The sequence below is a fragment of the Coenobita brevimanus genome, chromosome 6, assembly GCF_032717465.1.
Source record: "Coenobita brevimanus isolate Jiangsu-jjx chromosome 6, ASM3271746v2, whole genome shotgun sequence".
NCBI classification, from domain to species: Eukaryota; Metazoa; Arthropoda; class Malacostraca; order Decapoda; family Coenobitidae; genus Coenobita; species Coenobita brevimanus.
The window spans coordinates 1,938,005-1,958,530 of record NC_136959.1 but is presented as its reverse complement, the minus strand read 5'-3'; the positions used below and the strand labels follow the sequence as shown (position 1 = coordinate 1,958,530).

Below are 20,526 nucleotides of genomic sequence, written 5' to 3'. Positions count from 1 at the left end.
CTTCCAGCTAAAGTGTGTTGACGTACGTGTGTGTACGTATGTGCATGTGTGTGTGTCGGTCATGTTTCCGGCACATGATCAAGGGTGTTTGGCATGCTTATTTAGGCTAGGGTAAGGGGATGTATAGGCCTAGTTGTCTCTTCCTGGAGAACTTAGACATAACTACCTGTTTTATATATTGTTACCCATAGCTATATAGTTACATATCGTAGTTATATACAGTATGGTGTTATAACATTATGCCTACATATACTGTAGCTTGGACACGCCCACTGTCGTACCAACGAGTCAATATTGTCATAATATATTAATGCATACATATACACATTACAATTAACTTGTAAGCTAGGCTAATTAAGTGAAATACATATTGCAAAAGGTACATAATTGTATGAATATTTCATCATAATTGCTATTACATTGTGTTAATGCAAATGTAGTTACATTGTGTAAATGCAACTGTTACATAATTGCGTTTGCCATAAAATTGTAGTTGCATCGTGTTACTGTAATGCAACTGTTACACAACTGTGTTTGCCATAAAATTGTAGTTACATGATGTTAATGCAACTGTTATGTAATGTGGTTGTAACAAATTGTAGTTACATATATATGGTTATGGTAATATAACCGCAGTAATGCTAGCATTTGTAGTTGCATAACTGTAGCAACTGTAACATAATTGCAGTAATACTCTAGTTTGTAGTTACATAATTGTAGCAACTGTAACATAATTGTAGAAATGCTATCGTTTGTAGTTACATAATTATAGCAAATGTAACACAATTGCAGTAATGCAAGCGTCTGTAGTTACATAACTGTAGCAATTGTAATATAACTGCAGTAATGCAAGCATTTGTAGTTAAATAATTGTACCAATTGTAACAATTGCAGTAATGCAAGTGTTTGTAGTTACATAATTGTAGCATTTGTAATATAACTGCAGTAATGCAAGCATTTGTAGTTACATAACAGTAGCAATTGTAATATAATTGCAGTATTGCAAGTGTTTGTAGCTACATAATTGTTGCAATTGTAATATAATAGAGAAATCACGTGTGGTCATTGTAGCTATATAACTAATACATATGTATATAACTAATACAATAACTGCAATTAATGGGGTGTATAAAAGCCCGCATTGCCAAGCAAAGTGGAGATTCTCTCTTTGGCTCAGTGGTAACGTGCACGCGTATGAGGCGCGAGGGCTCGAATTCAAATCCCGACCAGACCATTGATTAATTTGTTAAGTTTCATTTCAGTAATTTCATTGGTTTGCAGCGGTGTGGGATGTAAGGCGGAGCTTGGTTGGCAATTTGATGCTGGTCCTTGGTTAGCTGACAGCGCCCCTGCCCTCATCCCGGGGATGGGCTGTTTCGGTGTGGTTTGCAGCCTCCCCATGGTGGCCTCCGATGCTTAAGCTGCCTTGTGTGTTCGAAACTCACCAAATTAATCACCAAGGGGAGAAAACAGGGGTGTAAAGGGGTGTATAGAAACCCGCATTGCCTAAGAGCATTGTAGCCATTTACTTTTTAGCTCAGTGGTAACGTGCTCGCATGTCAAGCGCGAGGCCCCGGGATCGAATCTCGGCCAGGACTGTGATTAATTGGTTAAGTTTCATTTCAGTTTTTACAGCAATACAATCATATCATGAATCAGCCATATTTTTTGTACCTGTTTATTTGTGACACCACAGGTGTACTGACTTAGTTATATTGCACAGTTCATACTGAAATTACATGCAACCCCCATATATTGTTATTTTATATAAAATTATATATACAATATTTACAATATGTACGGTATTCACTTTGTTTCACACATCACTTGGCACTATAGTCCTCCAAAGGCTGCGAAGTCAATCTGATATGTTTACTCATTTTTAAATTCATCTTCAGGTATTGGTTGCAAGTACAGTACTACTGTGTGTGGTTGAGTATTGCATACTGTTGCAAGCTCCAGTCGTGTTAGGCATTTTCACTTGATTTTCCTTGTCACTGTAATATGAAGAATATGTGTGTACTTATATTTTAATTCTCTGGTCTTACTAGATTTTCATATGTATGTATTATATGTTGATATAAGGTTCTCTATTGCCTATCACTGTGTATGAAAGTAAGGTTGTATATAAATGAAGTAGTAGGCCTACTATCAAACTAATAGAGTCAATGTTCAACTCACTGATATTAACTGTAGTAATGGTGATGATGGTGATGTTGGTTGAAGGGTGTTGGTAGGTTTTGGCTGAGGTAGGTCAGGGTCCTGGTATGACTGCGCCAGCACTCGTATTATCACTGTGCGGTAGGCAGACAGACAGGCTGGCAGGCAGGCAGGTGCACGATGGCAGGCTGGCGTTGTTAGACACTTGTACTGATTGACGTGTTATGATCTTAGCAAATGATGACACTGCTGAGCAGCTGCCTCACTCTGGTAGTTGTTGTGGAGAAGATGGTGGTGGTGGTGGTGGTGGTGTTGGAGAAGGTGGAGGTCGTGGTGGAGGATCAAGGAGGGAGAAATTTGTTGATGCTACATCACCATGCTGGGTCAACACAATTGGCACGCATGCACTTCCTCCTTTCTCATTTTCCTTGTTTGTTTCTTCTTAACTTGTAGTTTTTGATTTCCCGTACTTGTTGAGAATAACTTGTAGGCTTGTACAGCTGTCGATAGACGTTTATCGTTACTATTGTTTCTCGTAAATAGTGAAGTTGTGGTTGAGGTGGTTAGGAGCGATTAGGCGCGTAAATCTCCGCCAGCTCTTGCTCTCTGCTTTGCTTGTTTGTTTTTTTGTTTTCTTCTTGTTACTTGTGATTGCAAGAAGACGCCAAATTAAGTGTAGTCTGTTCGTTTACTGCTGTTGTTTATTGTTGTAGTGGTTCAGGAAAGTAGTCTGCTGCAAATAAAATCATCAAGCATGGTTTGATTGTATTCGTAGATTATTTTGATTGTAATTAGTACGTTGGTTGTCGATGTGCATAGTTTATCATGGTACAAACTCGAAAGCCTTGTTTTGCTCATAGTCAGTTCATTGTTAACGCTAGCCACCAATGTAACTGAACGTAGTTTGTTGTAGTTTACCGTTTTTCACCGCTGTCACCAATGTAAGTGGATGTAGTTGGTTCGTTGTTATTGCTAGCCACCAATGTAAGTAGACGTAGCCGCGGGGTGTAATTATATAGAGAAGGTTACCTGCTTGTATCATCGATGGGAGAGGCACTAGAGAGCGCAGTGGTGTCAGTGTAGGGCTTCTCTGTTCCATTATCCTCTTTGTATTCTAAGTGGGATGATGAAATAGGCAGATTTGGGTCGATGGAGTGTATTGTGAGAGTGTTATATGATTAAAAGTTAAGAACCTGGCATGACCCGTGTAGGCTGTATGGTTAGTAGCAGTTTGTGCTAGCTGCAGTCCTCCTACTTTACTCTCACTCTCCTATTCCCTATCACTCTCTGGGAATCTCTCCCCTTCTCTCCGTGTCTAACTCACCGTTCCTACATGTGATATCGGACAAATATCTCCCTCTAGCTTCCGGCTAAAGTGTGTGGGCATACATGTGTGTACGTTTGTGTGTGTGTGTGTGTGTGTGTGTGTGTGTCGGTCATGTTTCCGGCACATGATCTGGGTTGTTTCACATTCTTGATTAGTCTAGGGTAAGGGGATGTATAGTTGTCTCTTCATGGAGAACTCAGACATTACCTGTTTTACGTATTGTTACCTATAGCTATATAATTACATACCGTAGTTACATATAGTATTGTGTTATATTATATATGCACACACACACACACACACACACACACACACACACGTCGATACTTGACCTTATCCTGTGACCTTGACCTCTGCATTATTTTCGTCAAAATAGAATAATTTTGTCCTTGTTTTCCCCCAAACATTCCATCAACATTGGGTATCAGTTGGATCAAAGCTGCTTAAACTGACACTGGCTTATTACCTTTACCTCTGACCCTATCTTGTGACCTAAACCTCTGACTGGTTTTTAACTCATCCCGTCCGGCACATCTTCCTGCGAACCCTACCCACATCCGGGCATTCCCGACAGAAATCATGAAAATCGTCTATTTTTAAACCTAATTCATATGTCAGTACTAAACCAAATGTAAAAAACAAGGTGTCATAATACTCACCAATCCTTCGACTTCAAGCTGATTGCATCAGATGGTCCGTGAGGTGCGTGTAGACAGAGTGAGTGGGGAATGGGGGCAATTTTTTTTTTTTTTTTTTTTTGCAGGTGTCCGTATGCATAGCAGAGGTTCAGTGACACAACTAAGGCTTAGACTAGCCCTTCACAATAATAACACTTACAGAAGACCAAAATCCACCACAAACACATGAAAAATTTTCCATTATCAGATTGTGTCCCCCCCCCTGTGGCGGGGGGGGGGGACAATCTGGCCGCACTATGGGGTGGTACTACTACTCTGCGGCCAGGTTGTGTTAGGAAGAATACTGCCACCGTATTCCCTGCGTGTCGTAAAAGGCGACTAAAAGGGGTGGGGTGAGGGGACTAGGGACCCCCTCCTCTGTTTTTTAGTTCCTAAAAAGAGACAGGCCAGAGAAAGGGATGGGGGATGGAGTTATCCCCGTACCCTGAAGATTGGGTCTATGAATGTGCGTGGATGTAGTACAATTGAGGCTAAAAGGAAGGAGATTGGGAGAATGTTTGTGAGAAGAAAGTTGGATGTGTTAGCTTTGAGTGAAACGAAGATGAAAGGGAAGGGTGAGTCTAGGTTTGGAAGTGTGAATGGAAGAGTGTCAAGTGTTGATAGAGGAAGGGCAAGAGAAGGTGTGGCCTTGTTAGTGAGTCCGGAAGTACAGCAGTGTGTGATTGAATGGAAGAAGTCATCGAGACTGATGTGGGTGAAAACGAAATTTGAACGTGAGTTGTGGGTGTTTGTGAGTGCATATGGGCCTGGTAGTGAAAGGGATGAAGAAGAGAGGGAGTCTTTCTAGAATGATGTTGATGAGTGTCTGCAGAGTTTTGGAGCGAATGTGAATGTGGTAATGATGGGAGATCTGAATGTTAGAGTGGGAAATGTAGCAGTTGAAGGTGTAGTTGGTATGCATGGTGTACCTGGAAGAAATGAAAATGGGGAACGAATGATAGCGATGTGTGTTGTGCGAGAGATGGTGATTGGAAATACGCTGTCTGAGAAGAAAGATATTTATAAGTATACATGGGTGAGACAGGAGGGTGGAAGGGTTGTTGATAGAGCTTTGATGGACTATGTGGTTGTGTCTAGGAATGTAATAGGAAGATTGTTGGATGTGAGAGTTCTGAGAGGGGAGGGTGGAGGTATGTCTGACCACTACCTGGTGGAGGGAAAGTTAAGAGTAGGTAAGAGATGGGTGAGAGCTAGCAGGGTTAGGTGTGGCAGGGAGGTTTTGAAAGTGAGTGAGTTGGATAAAAGAGAAAAAGATAGAGTATCAGGAGAAATTGAAAGATGAGTGGAACGCACTGAAAGATCAGGAAAATGGCAGTGTGGAGGAGGAATGGCAGTTGTTTAAGAGTGCTGTGGTGGGGCATGCAGAAGAGGTGTGTGGTGTGAGACGTGTGGGTGGTGGTGTAAGAAAAGGAAGTGAATGGTGGTGCGAGGAAGTAAGTATGGCTGTGGCTGAGAAGAGACGTGCATATGAAGTGTGGCTGCAGAGGAAGGATGAGATGTCATATGAAAGGTATAAGGAAAAGAGGAATAGGGCGAGAAGGGCTGTGCGTGATGCTAAAGTGGCAGCAGATGAGAGGTGGGGTAGGCGGCTTACAGAGAATTTTCAGCAGAATAAGAAAATGTTTTGGAAGGAGGTGAAAAGGGTGCGAAAGGGAGAGTCTGGGAAAGAAGAACGAGTAAAAGCAGAGGATGGAAGGATGTTAACTGAGATGGATGCAGTAAGGAAGAGATGGGCAGAGTATTTTGAAAGATTGTTAAATGTAGAGGAGGAAAGGGTGGCTGAGATTGTGGCAGATGGAAGGGTGCAAGGAATAAATGTGTTGGGAGAGTTGAATGATTCTTTGATCACGAAGGAGGAAGTGGAGAAGGCAGTAAAGGAGATGAAAACAGGGAAAGCTGCAGGTATGGATGGGTGTGCCGCGGAATGCCTGAAAGGTGGTGGAGTGACCATTGTTGACTGGTTAGTATGATTGTTGAATGTGTGCTTTGTGAAAGGTATGGTGCCAATTGACTGGGCAAGTGCTTGTGTGGTCCCGTTGTATAAAGGCAAGGGTGATAAGTATGAATGTACTAGCTTTAGGGGTATAAGTCTGTTGAGTGTTGTAGGTAAGGTTTATGGTAGAGTGTTAATTATGAGAGTTAGAGAGGGTACAGAGGGCGTGATTGGTGAAGAGCAGTGTGGCTTTAGGAGAGGGAGGGAATGCGTGGATCAGGTGTTTGCTGTGAGACAAGTGTGTGAAAAGTATTTAGTGAAAGGCAACGATGTGTTTTGGGCATTCATGGATTTAGAGAAAGTGTATGATAGAATTGATAGGGAGGCTTTGTGGATTGTTTTAAGATTGTATGGACTTGATGGTAGGTTACTAAAAGGGGTGAAAAGTTTTTATGTAAATAGTAGAGCGTGTGTAAGAGTGGGAAATGCTGTGAGTGACTGGTTTCCTGTGAGAGTGGGGCTGCGACAGGGATGTGTGATGTCGCCTTGGTTGTTTAATATTTACATGGATGGTGTTGTAAGGGTGGTGAATGCAAGAGTTTTAGGTGGAGGTCTGAGTCTGGTGAATGTTGATGGTGGAGAGTGGAATCTGAAGCAGCTGCTGTTTGCAGATGATACTGCACTGGTGGCTGAATCAGAGGAGAGATTGTGGAGTAGACTGTAGCACCAGTCGAGCAGGGCAGTACTCCCGAGGTGGATGGAAAGCTGATGATAGGGAGTGCTGGAGCTCCCTTTTCATCAGCCCTCAGGACTAGTTCCTGACCATCCCCCTTTGCTGAACTTTTTCAGTGTCTCAGTTACACAGAGAGTAGGCCAGCATGCTCTCCAGTACAAATTTCTCTAACTATCTTCACCAAACTACATGCACAGTACACACTACACTTCCTATTCAAAATTCACCAAAAATGGCGTCAATTCACCCAGCCTCGGAGTCCCCAGGGGTGGGGGACCATAAATGCCCCCGCCATCTGCCCCTCTCCCGGTGACGACTCGAGGTGCCTGGAACCACTGTCTGACTCTCTTCTTCTTCATTTCTGCAACATTTGCGGCCTTTCATCTAACTTTCGGTCTGTTGAGCACCACCTCTCCTCCTCTAAACCTCACCTTTTTCTAACGGAGACTCAGCTGTCTGAGGCAACTGACAGCAAACCCTTTTCTGTATCCTCCTACTTTCTCTATACTCATTTCAAAGCCAAAGGTGGCTGTTGTGTATACATACGCAACGACTTATCTTGCTCTCGTGTTCCTGAACTTGATTCTTCTGAATTCTCCACACTCTGGCTTCGGTTTTCCTGTCATTCTCTGACTAAATATATCTGTGCTGTTTACTTATCCCCTAATTCTACTGACTATCCAAAATTCTTCGACTATCTTACTTCTACGATGGAACACATTCTGTCTATTTCTCCTTTCCCTGAAATCTCCATTCTTGGAGATTTCAATGTTCCTACCTTTGGCTCTCCTCTCCTTTCACTGATCCACCTGGTGAACAAGCCTACATCTTTTCTATCCTTAATGACCTAGAGCAGCTTGTACAGCACCCTACCCGTATCCCTGACCGCCTTGGAGAGAGCTCCAACATACTTGACCTCTTCCTCACAACTAATCCTTCTGCTTACTCTGTTAATCTTTTCTCTCCATTGGGCTCCTCCGATCACAACCTTATTACCTTAACCTGTCCTATCACTCCGGTACGGCCTGTGGACCCTCCAGGGAAACGTCGTCTGTGGCATTTTGGAGCTGCGGACTGGGAGGCCCTCAGGCAGTACTTCTTTGATTTTCCCTGGAATGATTATTGCTTCCATGGCCGTGAGCCATCTGAGTGTGCCTTGCGCATTACAGAGGTTATTCTCTCGGGCATGGAAGCATACATTCCTTTCTCATATCCTTTGACTAACGCAAGAAAGCCTTGGTTTAATCACGCTTGTTCTAATGCTGTCCGCAACAAGGAGAAGGCCTACAAAAGGTACCGGAGCCAACCCACCCCTGAATCACATAATCTTTATGTTTCTGCCCGGAATCGTGCTAAGTCTGTTCTTCGCTCTACTAAAAATAATTTCATCCATACTAAATGCTCTCAACTCTCCAACTCGAATTCTTCCTGCTCCTTCTGGCACCTTTCCAAAAATCTTTCTAACAACTTTACCTCATCATCCTTCCCTCCTCTTTTCTACTCTGATGGTTCTGTAGCTATTTCTTCTACTGATAAAGCAGATCTCTTCGCCTGAACTTTCTCCTCCAATTCCACCTTAGACGATTCTGGTGCTGTTCCTCCATCACTTCCCCCCTCTGACTTCCTCATGGCTGACATTAAAATTTCTTCAGTTGATGTATTTTCTGCCATCACTGGCCTCAGTATTAACAAGGCATATGGGCCTGATGGGGTCCCTCCTGTTGTTCTCAAGAACTGTGCTTCTGTGCTTACACCCTGCCTAGGCAAACTATTTCGCCTTTGTCTGTCAACTTGTACCTTTCCTTCTTGCTGGAAGTTTGCTCTCATTCAGCCAGTCCCAAAGAAGGGTGACCACTCCCAACCCTCCAACTATCGTCAAATTGCTTTAACGTCCTGTATTTCAAAAGTTTTCGAGTCGATTCTTAATAGAAAAATTTTAAGGCATCTTTCCTATCACAACCTTCTTTCCGATCGTCAGTATGGGTTCCGTCAGGGACGCTCCACTGGCGATCTTCTCACCTACATTTCAGACTCCTGGTCATCCTCCTTTCGGGACTTTGGCGAAAGCTTTGCCATTGCACTTGACATCTCAAAGGCTTTCGATCGAGTCTGGCATAAATCTTTAATTTCCAAACTGCCCTCCTACGGTTTCTATCCTTCTATCTGTGCCTTAATCGCTAGCTTCCTTTCTGGTCGTTCTATAGCCGCTGTTGTAGATGACCATCGTTCTTCTCCTAGATCTATCAACTATGGTGTTCCTCAGGGCTCTGTCCTATCACCAACTCTCTTCCTTTTATTCATCAATGATCTTCTAAGCTGTACATCTAACCCTATCCACTCATACGCTGATGACTCCACCCTTCACCTTTCCATTCGGTTCCCGCAACGCCCATCTCAACAGTTACTTCAAGAAACAAGGGATGAGGCTATGGCACACCTAATGTCTGACTTGGCTCGTATCTCTGACTGGGGTAAAAATAATATGGTTGTCTTTAATGCATCTAAGACTCAGTTCTTACACCTATCAACCCGACAAAATCTTCCACAGGTATACCCACTAATGTTTAATAATATTCAGCTTAATCCTGCATCATCCTTGAACATGCTTGGGGTTTCATTTACTCGGGACTTATCTTGGAAAGATCATATTACATCTCTTGTAAAATCTGCTTCCAAGAGATTGGGTGTGCTAAGCCAACTCCGCTCTTTCTTTACCCCTGCACAATTGTTGACTCTATACAGGGGTTTTATCCGCCCCTGTGTGAGTACAACTCTCACGTGTGGGAGGCTCCCCACATACAGCTCTTCTCAATAGGGTGGAGGCAAAGGCTTTTCGTCTCATTAACTCTCCTCCTCTTACTGACTCCCTTCAACCTCTGTCTCTTCGCCGCACTGTTGCATCTTTATCTCTTTTCTATCGCTACTTTAATGGTCACTGCTCCTCTGAACTGTCTGCTTGCATTCCTCCACCTCTACGACGGGCGCATAGCACCCGTCTGGCAGCAAACTCTCATCCCTTTTCTGTCCAACTCTCTAATGCAAGAGTTAACCGTTACTCCCAGTCTTTCATTTATGCAACAGGTCAGCTCTGGAACTGTCTCCCTCTGTCTGTATTTCCTGCTGCCTATGATCTCCAGTCTTTCAAACGTAGTGTGTCCAGGCATCTCAAAATGATCGGATCTTGAATTTGGCTCTCTATTGTATTTTGTTTTTCTCTTGGAGGGAACTGTTACTGCGGGCTCATGGCCTTTGGTTCCTTCTTCCTCGCATAAAAAAAAAAAAAAAGTTGGTAGAAGAGTTTGGAAGGGTGTGTGGAAGGAGGAAATTGAAAGTAAATGAGAATAAGAGTAAAGTGATGAAGTGTACGAGGTTGGTAGATGGTAGGGGAGTGAATATAGGTTTGAATGGCGAGTTGCTTGAGGAGGTAGAGTGTTTTAAATATCATGGGTCACATGTTGCTGTGGATGGAAGAATAGATGCAGAAGTGAAGTTTAGAATAAATGAAGTAGGAAAGGTGCTGGGAGGAATGAAAAAAGTGTTTAGATGTCGTTCACTTAGAATGGATGTAAAGAGAAGGTTGTACGAAGTATGAGGGTGTTGTGGTACCGACTGCATTATATGGGGCTGAAACATGGAATATGGGTGTAGCAGAGAGGAAAAGTTTGAATGTAATGGAGATGAGGTGTCTGAGGAGTAGGTGTGGAGTGACGCGTATGGATCGAGTGCGAAATGATGAAGTGCGAAGGAGAACTGGAGTTGTTCGGGAGATGGCTGGTAGAGTTGAGCAGAGGGTGTTGCGATGGTCTGGGCATATGGAGAGAATGGATAATGAGCGATTGGTGAAAAAGATAACTAGATCTAAAGCGAGAGGTGTAAGGCTGAGAGGAAGACCACGAATAGGATGGATGGACAGTGTGAAGAGAGCACTGGATGCGAGAGGGATGTCTGTTGAGCAAGGAAGAGTGGCTGTGCGTGACAGAAATAAATGGAGGGAAATTGTGAATGAATAAGTGATGACGCAGCCCTGAGGGGATATTCTCCCGCATTTGGTCTGATCAGCTAGTCAGATCAGGTGCGGGTAAGGGGATGGGTCTGTTATGATGTGGCAGGGGTAAACCAGCTCTGCTGTCGGACCCTGCTGCGGATGTCACTGATTGCATTGCGCAGTTGACCCTTGTGCGGTGTGGTGCGGTGAGGATCTGTCCGTTCTCCCCTTGGGGCTAAGATGCGAATGAATGTGTTTGAATGGATGAGTAAATGGGGAGTGTGTCGTCCTGTCTCGGCTACCTCCCTTTCCTTGGGGGAAGCAGCCTAGGTATATAGATAGATAGATAGTAATACTTGCTGCTGGGAGGCCGGTAACCATAGCAACAACCTTGAGGCTGGCTGCCTGCTTGCCTCACCACCATCCCTTCTTACAGACAGACTCTCTCTCTCTCTCTCTCTCTCACACACACACACACACACACACACACACACACACACACACACACACACACACACACACACACATGCACACACAAACACACACATGGAGATGTATGTTTGGCTTGCATTGTCGCTTGATTCTTGCACCGCAGCATGACTAGAAGTCTGGGTATTACAACTACTGCAAATAATACTATTATTACTACAACTACTACAACTACCACTACCACAACTACTACTAATACTGCAACTACCAGTAATACAACTACTACTACTACAACTACTATAAAATCCGACAACTACCACTACAACTACTATAACTACCATTATTAAAACTACTACTATTACTACAACTACCACTACTACAACTACTACTATTACCACCAAACCTACTACACATACTTCCACTACTACTACCACTATAACTACTAATACAAAAAACCTAAAAAAAAATATTGTGAACAAAGTACTAATTTAAGTACTGCCCATAATCCGAAATACTGTACTTACCACTATGGCTTTTTTCTTTCCTGTGATTTGTACTTTTTCATCATAAGCAAAATGTTTAAACACAAATACTTTCAATATAAAATAAGGCAACGACTTTATCTTGTAACAAGCTTTCTGCTTCCATTATCCACATAAATATGCACAGAGTAGTAAAATCATTTTTTCAAATTACACGTAAAACAACATACCGGCATGTACTAAACTAACTTATGCATAATACCCAGACTTCTACCACTTGGTCTTTGAGTGAAAACCAAAGAAACAATTAGTGCATAGTGCCACCTAACATTCAGCTTACCACCACCTCATCATATGGTGTTGCTGTGATCGGCGCGATGAATGGACACAAACAAGGCAATGCTGGAAGGCTTCTTTGCCTGCAGGTGTTGGAGGAGTGCTTCCATGTAATGCCTACTGAGGTGGTTCCTGCCCTGCAGCCAGTCAGGCAGTTCCTGCACATTGTCCCTCCGTTTCACAGAAGGCATTACTTGGCCATATCTCTCCAGGAGGCCATGCCGTAAACTGCATCCTTCTCAAACTGTCTGAGGGATGTGCTGGTCTGTGTAACTTTCTTGCACAGAATGAAGGCATTCAGTACACAGATGTCCAGAACATATAAGAATGCCTTCTTATACCACTTACAGCACCTCCTCAGACAGTCGATGGTGCTGAACTGCATATCAGATTTATCGACAAGTCACGTTCATGTTATAGTCGATAATGGTATCAGGCTTGAAGACTGGCTGCCTCGTTCTCCTATCGACCTTGCCTGTGTCGATCAACCTACCTTCATGGACTGTGGAGAGGACATTTACCCTTCTCTTATCATGCCAGTGAATAGCGAGGAGTTTACTTGTTTTCAAGGTCTTGCACTCCCCTTCACGATGCCCTTGGGAAAGGATGGCCAATGCTTCCTCTTTGCACGGACAGTGCCAGACAATCCAATTTTGTTTTCTTGCAGGTACTTTGCAAGACTTGGTGCTGTGTAATAATTATCAGTGAACAGGATATGGTTGCCACCAAAGTACCTGTCCATTTTATATATATATATATATATATATATATATATATATATATACACACACACACACACACACACACACACACACACACACACACACATTCCTACTTAAAACAAAAAACATCTGAATCACTGTCAATTTAAAATTGCGAGAAACCATGCAAAAACTGTAATAAATCTTGCTAAATCAAACTTTCTTCAAAATCATCCGTCAAAGCTATAACAACCCTAATGACAAAAGAATATATGGTCAGCTCTCATTTCTTTCAATAATAACTTTAACAAGCCATCATCCAATCCCTCAGTAAAATCTGCAGATGGCAACATTACAGATGACCCGCATGGGAAAGCCAATATCTTTGCCAGTACATTTGCCTGAACTTCTACCGTTGAGGAAGTCAGACAGAACATCCCAGTACTAGAACCTGACTCTTCCAAAATTGTTCCACTTGAAATACAGACTAGATACCGTATGTAAAATCCATCCTAGACAATTTACCAACCAAGCTCCAAGCCATGGAATTCCTCCAATTGCTTTGAAAAAGTGTTCCCCAGAACTTGCCTCTGTTCTAGCTAAATTATTCCGACTATGCATATGTATTTCTTCACTCCCTAATTCATGGAAAGAAGCCAATATCCACCCAGTTCCAAAGCAAGAAAGTTCATCTGACCCTTCTGATTACACATCAATAGCTGTCACATCTCTTGGTAAAGTATTTGAAATTTTAATTAATAAGCATTAACACTTTCAATCCAACAACTTAATTAGTGATGCACAATATGGACTTTGCCACGAAAGATCCATCATTGACATAATCTCCTGACTCATATGATCCATCAATCAAATGACCAGCATGGAGAAACTCATGTAGTAGCCCTTGATATTTCTAAAGCTTCTGACAGAGTGTGGCACCGTTCCCTGCTGTTCAAACTCCCTTGCTATGGACTAATATCTTTTGTTCCTCTGCTTTCCTCATATCTCGGCGACAGAAAAATAAGAGTAAAAGTAGATGATATATATTCCAATTTCCACTCAATCAATGCCAGCGTGCCTCAAGGATCAGTTCTGGCAGCAACCCTATTCCTGGTTCATATTTATAATCTCTTATCTGTCACCCACAACCCCATCCATTCAAATGCAGATGACTCAACACTTCACAGTTCATTCACACTCAAACATCCAGACAAATTTAATATCTTTAACTCTCAACTCAGTACAGCAATCTTCATAAATCAAGACTTACCTAAGATCACTGGATGGGGACAAAATAACCTTGTCTCGTTTAATGCTAGTAAGACCAAATGTGTACAGTTTATTAATAGACAGATACTGCCAGTTTTGTATTTACCTTCAATATTACTAATATGCCAATCTCCAAGAGCATTGAAATTCCCATGTTTCACTTAACAGTGCCCTTAGCTGGAGCTCTCAAGTCCGATCACTTGTTAAAACCAATTCAAAGATTTTTGTATTATTGTACAAAGTCCGTAACTTCTTCACTGGCAAGCAGTTAGCTAGTGTAATTCATGAGAGTCATGTGCGCTCTCAGCTTGTATATTGCTCACCCGTGTAGAATGGATGTGGAGAGGTTGCACTAAACAACTAGACAAAAATTCAGAACAATGCTGTTGAGTTATTAATAACCCTGCTACTATAAATAAACTACCTCCCCTACAAGTAACAAGGAATGTTGCCTCCTTTATTTTACGGATACTTTTATGGGAAATCCTCAGACGAAGTTGCGTCCATTTTGCCACCTCTCCCTGCCTTCCCTCGTGCTACATGGGCATCTGGTAGTGCTCATTATTGGAATGTCACACAGCCATATTGCAGAACTTCTGCCTATCAGAACTCTTTTATTCCCCGAACTGTATCTCTCTGGAACTCGCTTCCACTGAGTTGTTTCCCCCCAAACTTCAACCTACAGCTGTTCAAGTCGAACTGTTACAGATACTTTATAAATGGAGGACGCCAGCTATCTGGTGTATGGATTATATATTTTCATGTGTTTTTCCTTCCTCTGTTGTTTAAAAAAAAAAAAAATCCGAGAATTTTTGGGTTGCCCTCGTATAACATATTACTTGTGTGTGTATATATCTATATCTATCTATCTATCTATCTATCTATGCGTGTGTGTATAGTATATATATATATATATATATATATATATATAATACACACACACACACATATATATATATATATACATCCATCATCCAAACCTACATTGCCCCATGAGGAGCGTAGGAGCCCGGGGCTAGGCAGTTGGTCCCGACATTCAACCTGCCCCATCCTGACGTTTTCTGGGCAGTGGTACGCCCCAGTCCCGACATTTTTGGACCTTTTTTTTTTTTTTGGCTCATACATCCGCTTTGGTGAGAAACATCGAAAATTCATAGAGAAATCGCTCACCTGAGGTTTAAAATACTCGATCTAGGTACGAGTACCTCCTTACCTGACTGGGTTTTCTAACAGGCTGGCACCAAAGAAAACGAGTTCTATGGAAGGGTAACTATTTTATCCACTCATAAACAGTATTTATTTACTTGGTACGAATTTATATGTAGTACAAGAGTATATTGGTTTTCAAACAGTAATATAGGCATTATAAGCATTGTTTCACTCACTAACTCATCACCATTCATGACCTTTTTTTCCCACATTACCTGATCATCATTTCTGACTGTTTCTTCCTCTAATGCTATGTAAACTTTGTCCTCCACAATGTCATCGATTGGGGAATCACTCTGGCCCTGAATGTCTTTATTGGCCAGGTCACTGGTAACAGGTGAATTGCCGAGACAATGGCGTGCAGGGGGGGGGAGAGGTTATGCGGTGTAAGGCATTGTCCCTGCTTGGCATCTTGTAGAGGAATAGAGGAAGGTGTCCCGTTTATACATGCCAAAAATCACTCGCGAAATCACTCGCAAAAATTGAAAATTGTGCAAATTAGGGACCTTGCAATGTTGCCGCATTAATTCATGTCTCCGGGATATGAGTGCACATCATGTGAGTACGTGAATTCACGTCTCCGGGATGCGGCGGGTTAAGATGAGAGTGACCAGCCTCACTCATCCCCGAGTGGCATTACATGAGCAATCAACCCCAACCACCCCTTGGATATCAACCTTCACCAGCTCAATCCGACTGGAGCGCAATAATTACCCACTAAACCACCAGGCGCCAAAATTTGATTATATGGTTACCACCCAGCGTAGTAAATGGTTTCCTGGTGCACAGGAAACCATTTGGCTTGTCACTCAGTGTAGAGTCACCCACAGGCTGAAAGAAGTGGAAAGAATGAAGAAAAGAAAGACAGAAGAGGGAGTGTAAAGTCACCCGTAGGCAGATGGACAAGGAAAGAATGAAGGAAGGAGACAGACGAGAACAGAAGGAAAGAAGGACGGAGAGGAAAGGGCAGACACCCGAGAGCAGCACTACATCGAGTGAGTGGATGGTGAGCGCCCCCACCTACCACAATATATATATATATATATATATATATATATATATATATATATATATATATATATATATATATATACCTGTATACTGTATATATACACCGGTATAATGGTACAGTATATACCAGTAAGCAGTAATGTGAGTTGTGCGTGTGCTAAATTATCAACACTGTGAAAGGAGGGAGAATGAAGAGACCGGGTCCCCGCACATACCCTCGTTCAGCAGATAGGATTTAAGAAATTTATGTCGTTAGGAAGGTGACGTACCGCACTTTTACGGAATTCTCTCTCTCTCTCTCTCTCTCATCATCCATCTATCTACCAGCTTATCATACCTCAATGTAATGGGTTCTTCCCCTTAGTTCCTTTCTTTCTCCATTTCTCTCAACAATTCCTCCTTCAACTCTTTCTTTTTGTCTATTTCTTGTTTGGTGTTCTACCTATGCACTTGTAATTTTAATTGGTTCTCTTCTGACTGCTTTCTCTCTGTACCTTTGTATTTGCATCAGATGTTCGCCCTTATTTAATACTTTTCTTTCATACCCATCTTATATCCTTTCCTCTCCCTTCCTCTTCATCTCATCTCCTCCCTCTCATGTTCCCTTCCATCCCTTCCTGCCTCCCTGCTTTCATATGATCTTGATTTGAAGGCGAGATAGGAGGTATGGATGGAGAAAGAAGCTGGAAGAGAGAGAAACAGAGACGAATGGAGGGAGGAAGGGGGGCAACTGAAGACTCAGTTCTTACACCTATCAACCCGACAATATCTTCCACAGGAGTACCCACTAATGTTTAATAATATTCACCTTAATCCTGCATCATCCTTGAACATGCTTGGGGTTTCATTCACTCGGGACTTGACTTGGAAAGATCATATTACATATCTTGTAAAATCTGCTCCCAAGAGATAAGGTGTGCTAAGCCGACTTCATTCCTTCTTTACCCCTGCACAGTTGTTGACTTTATACACGGGTTTTATCCTCCCCTGTGTAGAATACAACTCTTATGTGTGGGGAGGCTCCCCACATACAGCTCTTCTCAATAGGGTGGAGTCAAAGGCTTTTACATCTCATTAACTCTCCTCCTCTTATTGGCTCCCTTCAACCTCTGTCTCTTCGCCGCACTGTTACATCTTTATCGCTTTTCTATCGCTACTTTAATGGTAACTGCTCCTCTGCACTGTCTGCTTGCATCCCTCCACCTGCAGGATGGGGCGTAGCACCCGTCTAGCAGCAAACTCTCATCCCTTTTCAGTCCAACTCTCTAATTCAAGAGTTACTCCCAGTCCTTCATTTATGCAATAGGTAAACCCTGGAACTATCTCCCTCTGTCTGTATTTCCGGCTAGCTATGATCTCCAGTCTTTCAAATACAGTGTCCAGGCATCTCGAAATGATCGGAGCTTGAATTTGGCTCCCTCGTCTTTTTTTTTTTTTTTTTTTTTTTCTCAGAAAGAACAATTTGCGGGCTTTTGGCCTTTGCTTCCTTCTTGCTAGCATAACAAAACTCACCCACATACTACAGTCTCTTATTTTCTCCAAGTTCAAATATGACATACCTTGAGCATGTCTCCTAGTACAACGGCAGTGATGAGTCCATACACAGCAAATGCCTCACACAGAAGGATGGAAATAAGACTCCAGCTACCAGCGTTTGGCTTTTTCACGCTTACCCCCAGGATGCTGACACCGGTCACGAACATCCCTCTGTGGAGTTACTTAGGTTTGTTACTGTGTTGGGTAGACTGTCACTCTAACTTAACCTGAACTTGCTAATGCTAGTCAAGTACACCCCTCTGTGGAGTTACTTAGGTTTGTTACTGTGTTGGGTAGACTGTCACTCTAACTTAACCTGAAATTGCTAATGCTAGTCAAGTACATCCCTCTGTGGAGTTACTTAGGCTTGTTACTGTGTTGGGTAGATTGTCACTCTAACTTAACCTGAAATTGCTAATGCTAGTCAAGTACATCCCTCTGTGGAGTTAGATTAGGTTAGTTACACTGCTAGGCTATGTACTGTATACTCTTTGCACTCTAACTTGGCCTAAAATTGCTATCTCTCCATCCTGAAAGCTAAGCTATAGCAATAGATTATCACTACAATATGGTGTTATATTCTTCTCACTCTAACTTGGCCTAATACTGCTATCTCTCCATTCTGAATGCTAAGTTGTAGCAGCAGCTTAACACTATACTGTGACTAAAACAGTGTATGTGAGTGAAGTGGAGGGGGAGAAGAGAAAGAGGGGGAGACCATGGATGAGATGGAGACATGGAGTGGAGGTACATGAGAGGAGGAATGTATGAGCTGGAGGGAGGGCAGCCAAATGACAAGACAGGTAAACGTGCAGGTGATCTGTATATGACCACCCCTCGCAGGATTAAAGGCATCTGGCAATAGACAGACAGGTAGACAGACATATGTTGTGAAATACACCACTGTCATACAACTCAAATTATCACTTGATGTCCCAAGCTGTTTTTCAAGATTTGTGTTGTACCAAATCCTACAGATAAACGTATCACATGTTGCAAGGGTGGCCCAAGTGTGGTGACAGTCCTGATAGAGACACAAGATAGAATGACAGACAGACAGACAGACACGTAAGTGGGTAGACAAAGATCGACGGGTAATACACAGACTGACTGATATATAGACTGATAGATGAATACACAGACACATATACAGACATGTAGATAGGCAGACAGACAGACAGGCAGACTGCCAGACTGACAGACAGACAGATACACAGAAGACTGACTGACAAACTGATTGACAGAGGATTGTCGTGAGCAGCGCAAAAGTGTGGTGCGAGTAGATGGACAGCCAGACTGATAAATATACATAAATAAAGTTAGACAGGTAAATTGACAGATATACAGATTCCCTCCCTACTCACACAGAAACCCCCAGCCCAGCGAGGCCGACAGACAGACCAATGCCAAGTGCTGCCCAAAAGTGCGGCGATAGTCGTGTTAGCAGCCATCCTACATCCAGCCTACCACCCTGCCCGGTTAAGGTGTAGCCCAGCCCTGTAAGAGATCATAATCATCACTATCATTTACTATTGTACCACTACTTGCATCGTGATCATCATCGTCATTATTTGCTACTACTACTACTCCTACTACTTACACTTCTGATGTTTCAAGGCAGACATTCAGGGCTTAACATCACCAGAACACATTATGACAAACGAACACCATCAACCAGCCTTCCATCCACGCCAAAATCGCTCGGATACATCACGTCACGAGGAATTTTTAGAGGTTGCTGCACATCCATCTCCCTCACAGGAACTTACATTGCAGTTTAGGATGTACCAGGACAGAAATTCATAGCCCAGCATCTCCAGGATGTATTTTGACACTCAAACCAGATGAAAAGAAAAAAAAAAATCGCGTGACGAGAGGAAGAGAGGCAACAAGTATACATTTACAACAATATTTCAAATCAAATCAATTGTATTGTGGGCGGATACTGGATGTTTATGGGTTGTAGTTATAAACGATTTTTGTCAAATTTCCACGATACATAAAGTTTACATAGCTTTCATTTTGGTTTATTCCTTGCTCTGTTTTTCGGTGGTTTCTTTATGAAGTGTGTGGCACTCGTAATAGTGAAAGTAAAAAATAAGCATACGCAAACTAGTCACAAAGTTTTGTGAATATGACAATAGGTTTGCGAACTCCCACCACTTGAACTGTATTATTATTATTATTAGTAGTAGTAGTAGTAGTAGTAGTAGTACCAGTACTGAGATGTCTTTAGAACTGCCGCTTAAGGATAACCAGGTATGATCTGGTGAAAGAATGGCTACAGAAGAAGTGTTAAGGCAATATCAAAAGCCGCAGATGGAAGAGGATAAATTAAACCACAGATGATGATGCTACAAGGATACTGAGGTGTTATGTACTGAATAAATAGCTAAGGAACAGCTGTTTACTAAATACCCAAACCCAACTCACCGATTGCCATCAGAAGCAGTAGGATGAGGATGAAACTGAAGTTGCGCAAAATCCTGAAAACGTATCTCATGCCTGCGGGTCATTCCACTGAAAAATAAATATATAAATAAATAGATCCAGTTAAACTGATACGTAGATAGATAAAATACATATATACCTGTACGGATTAATTACTGTTATTAGCCTCTTAATTCAGTACACTATGATGTCTTGAGAGAGAGTCTTCGTGTGTGTGTGTTCTTACCTTACCTAATTGTTCTTACCTAATTGTATCTTTACAGGAA

General features: G+C 42.3%; 1 protein-coding gene across 1 annotated transcript in view; it reads right to left on the bottom strand.

The window, feature by feature from the left end:
- Positions 1-20,312, bottom strand: part of LOC145402541 (V-type proton ATPase 21 kDa proteolipid subunit c''-like) — a 60,563-nt gene extending 40,251 nt beyond the window's left edge. The window contains exons 1-3 of the mRNA XM_080274547.1: positions 20,243-20,312; positions 19,174-19,306; positions 17,833-17,980 (exon numbers count right to left, since the gene is read on the bottom strand). Of these exons, the coding sequence (XP_080130673.1) occupies positions 17,833-17,980; positions 19,174-19,306; positions 20,243-20,312 (351 nt within the window). The remainder of the gene's footprint in view (positions 1-17,832; positions 17,981-19,173; positions 19,307-20,242) is intronic.
- Between the last annotated feature and the right edge of the window lie 214 nt (positions 20,313-20,526).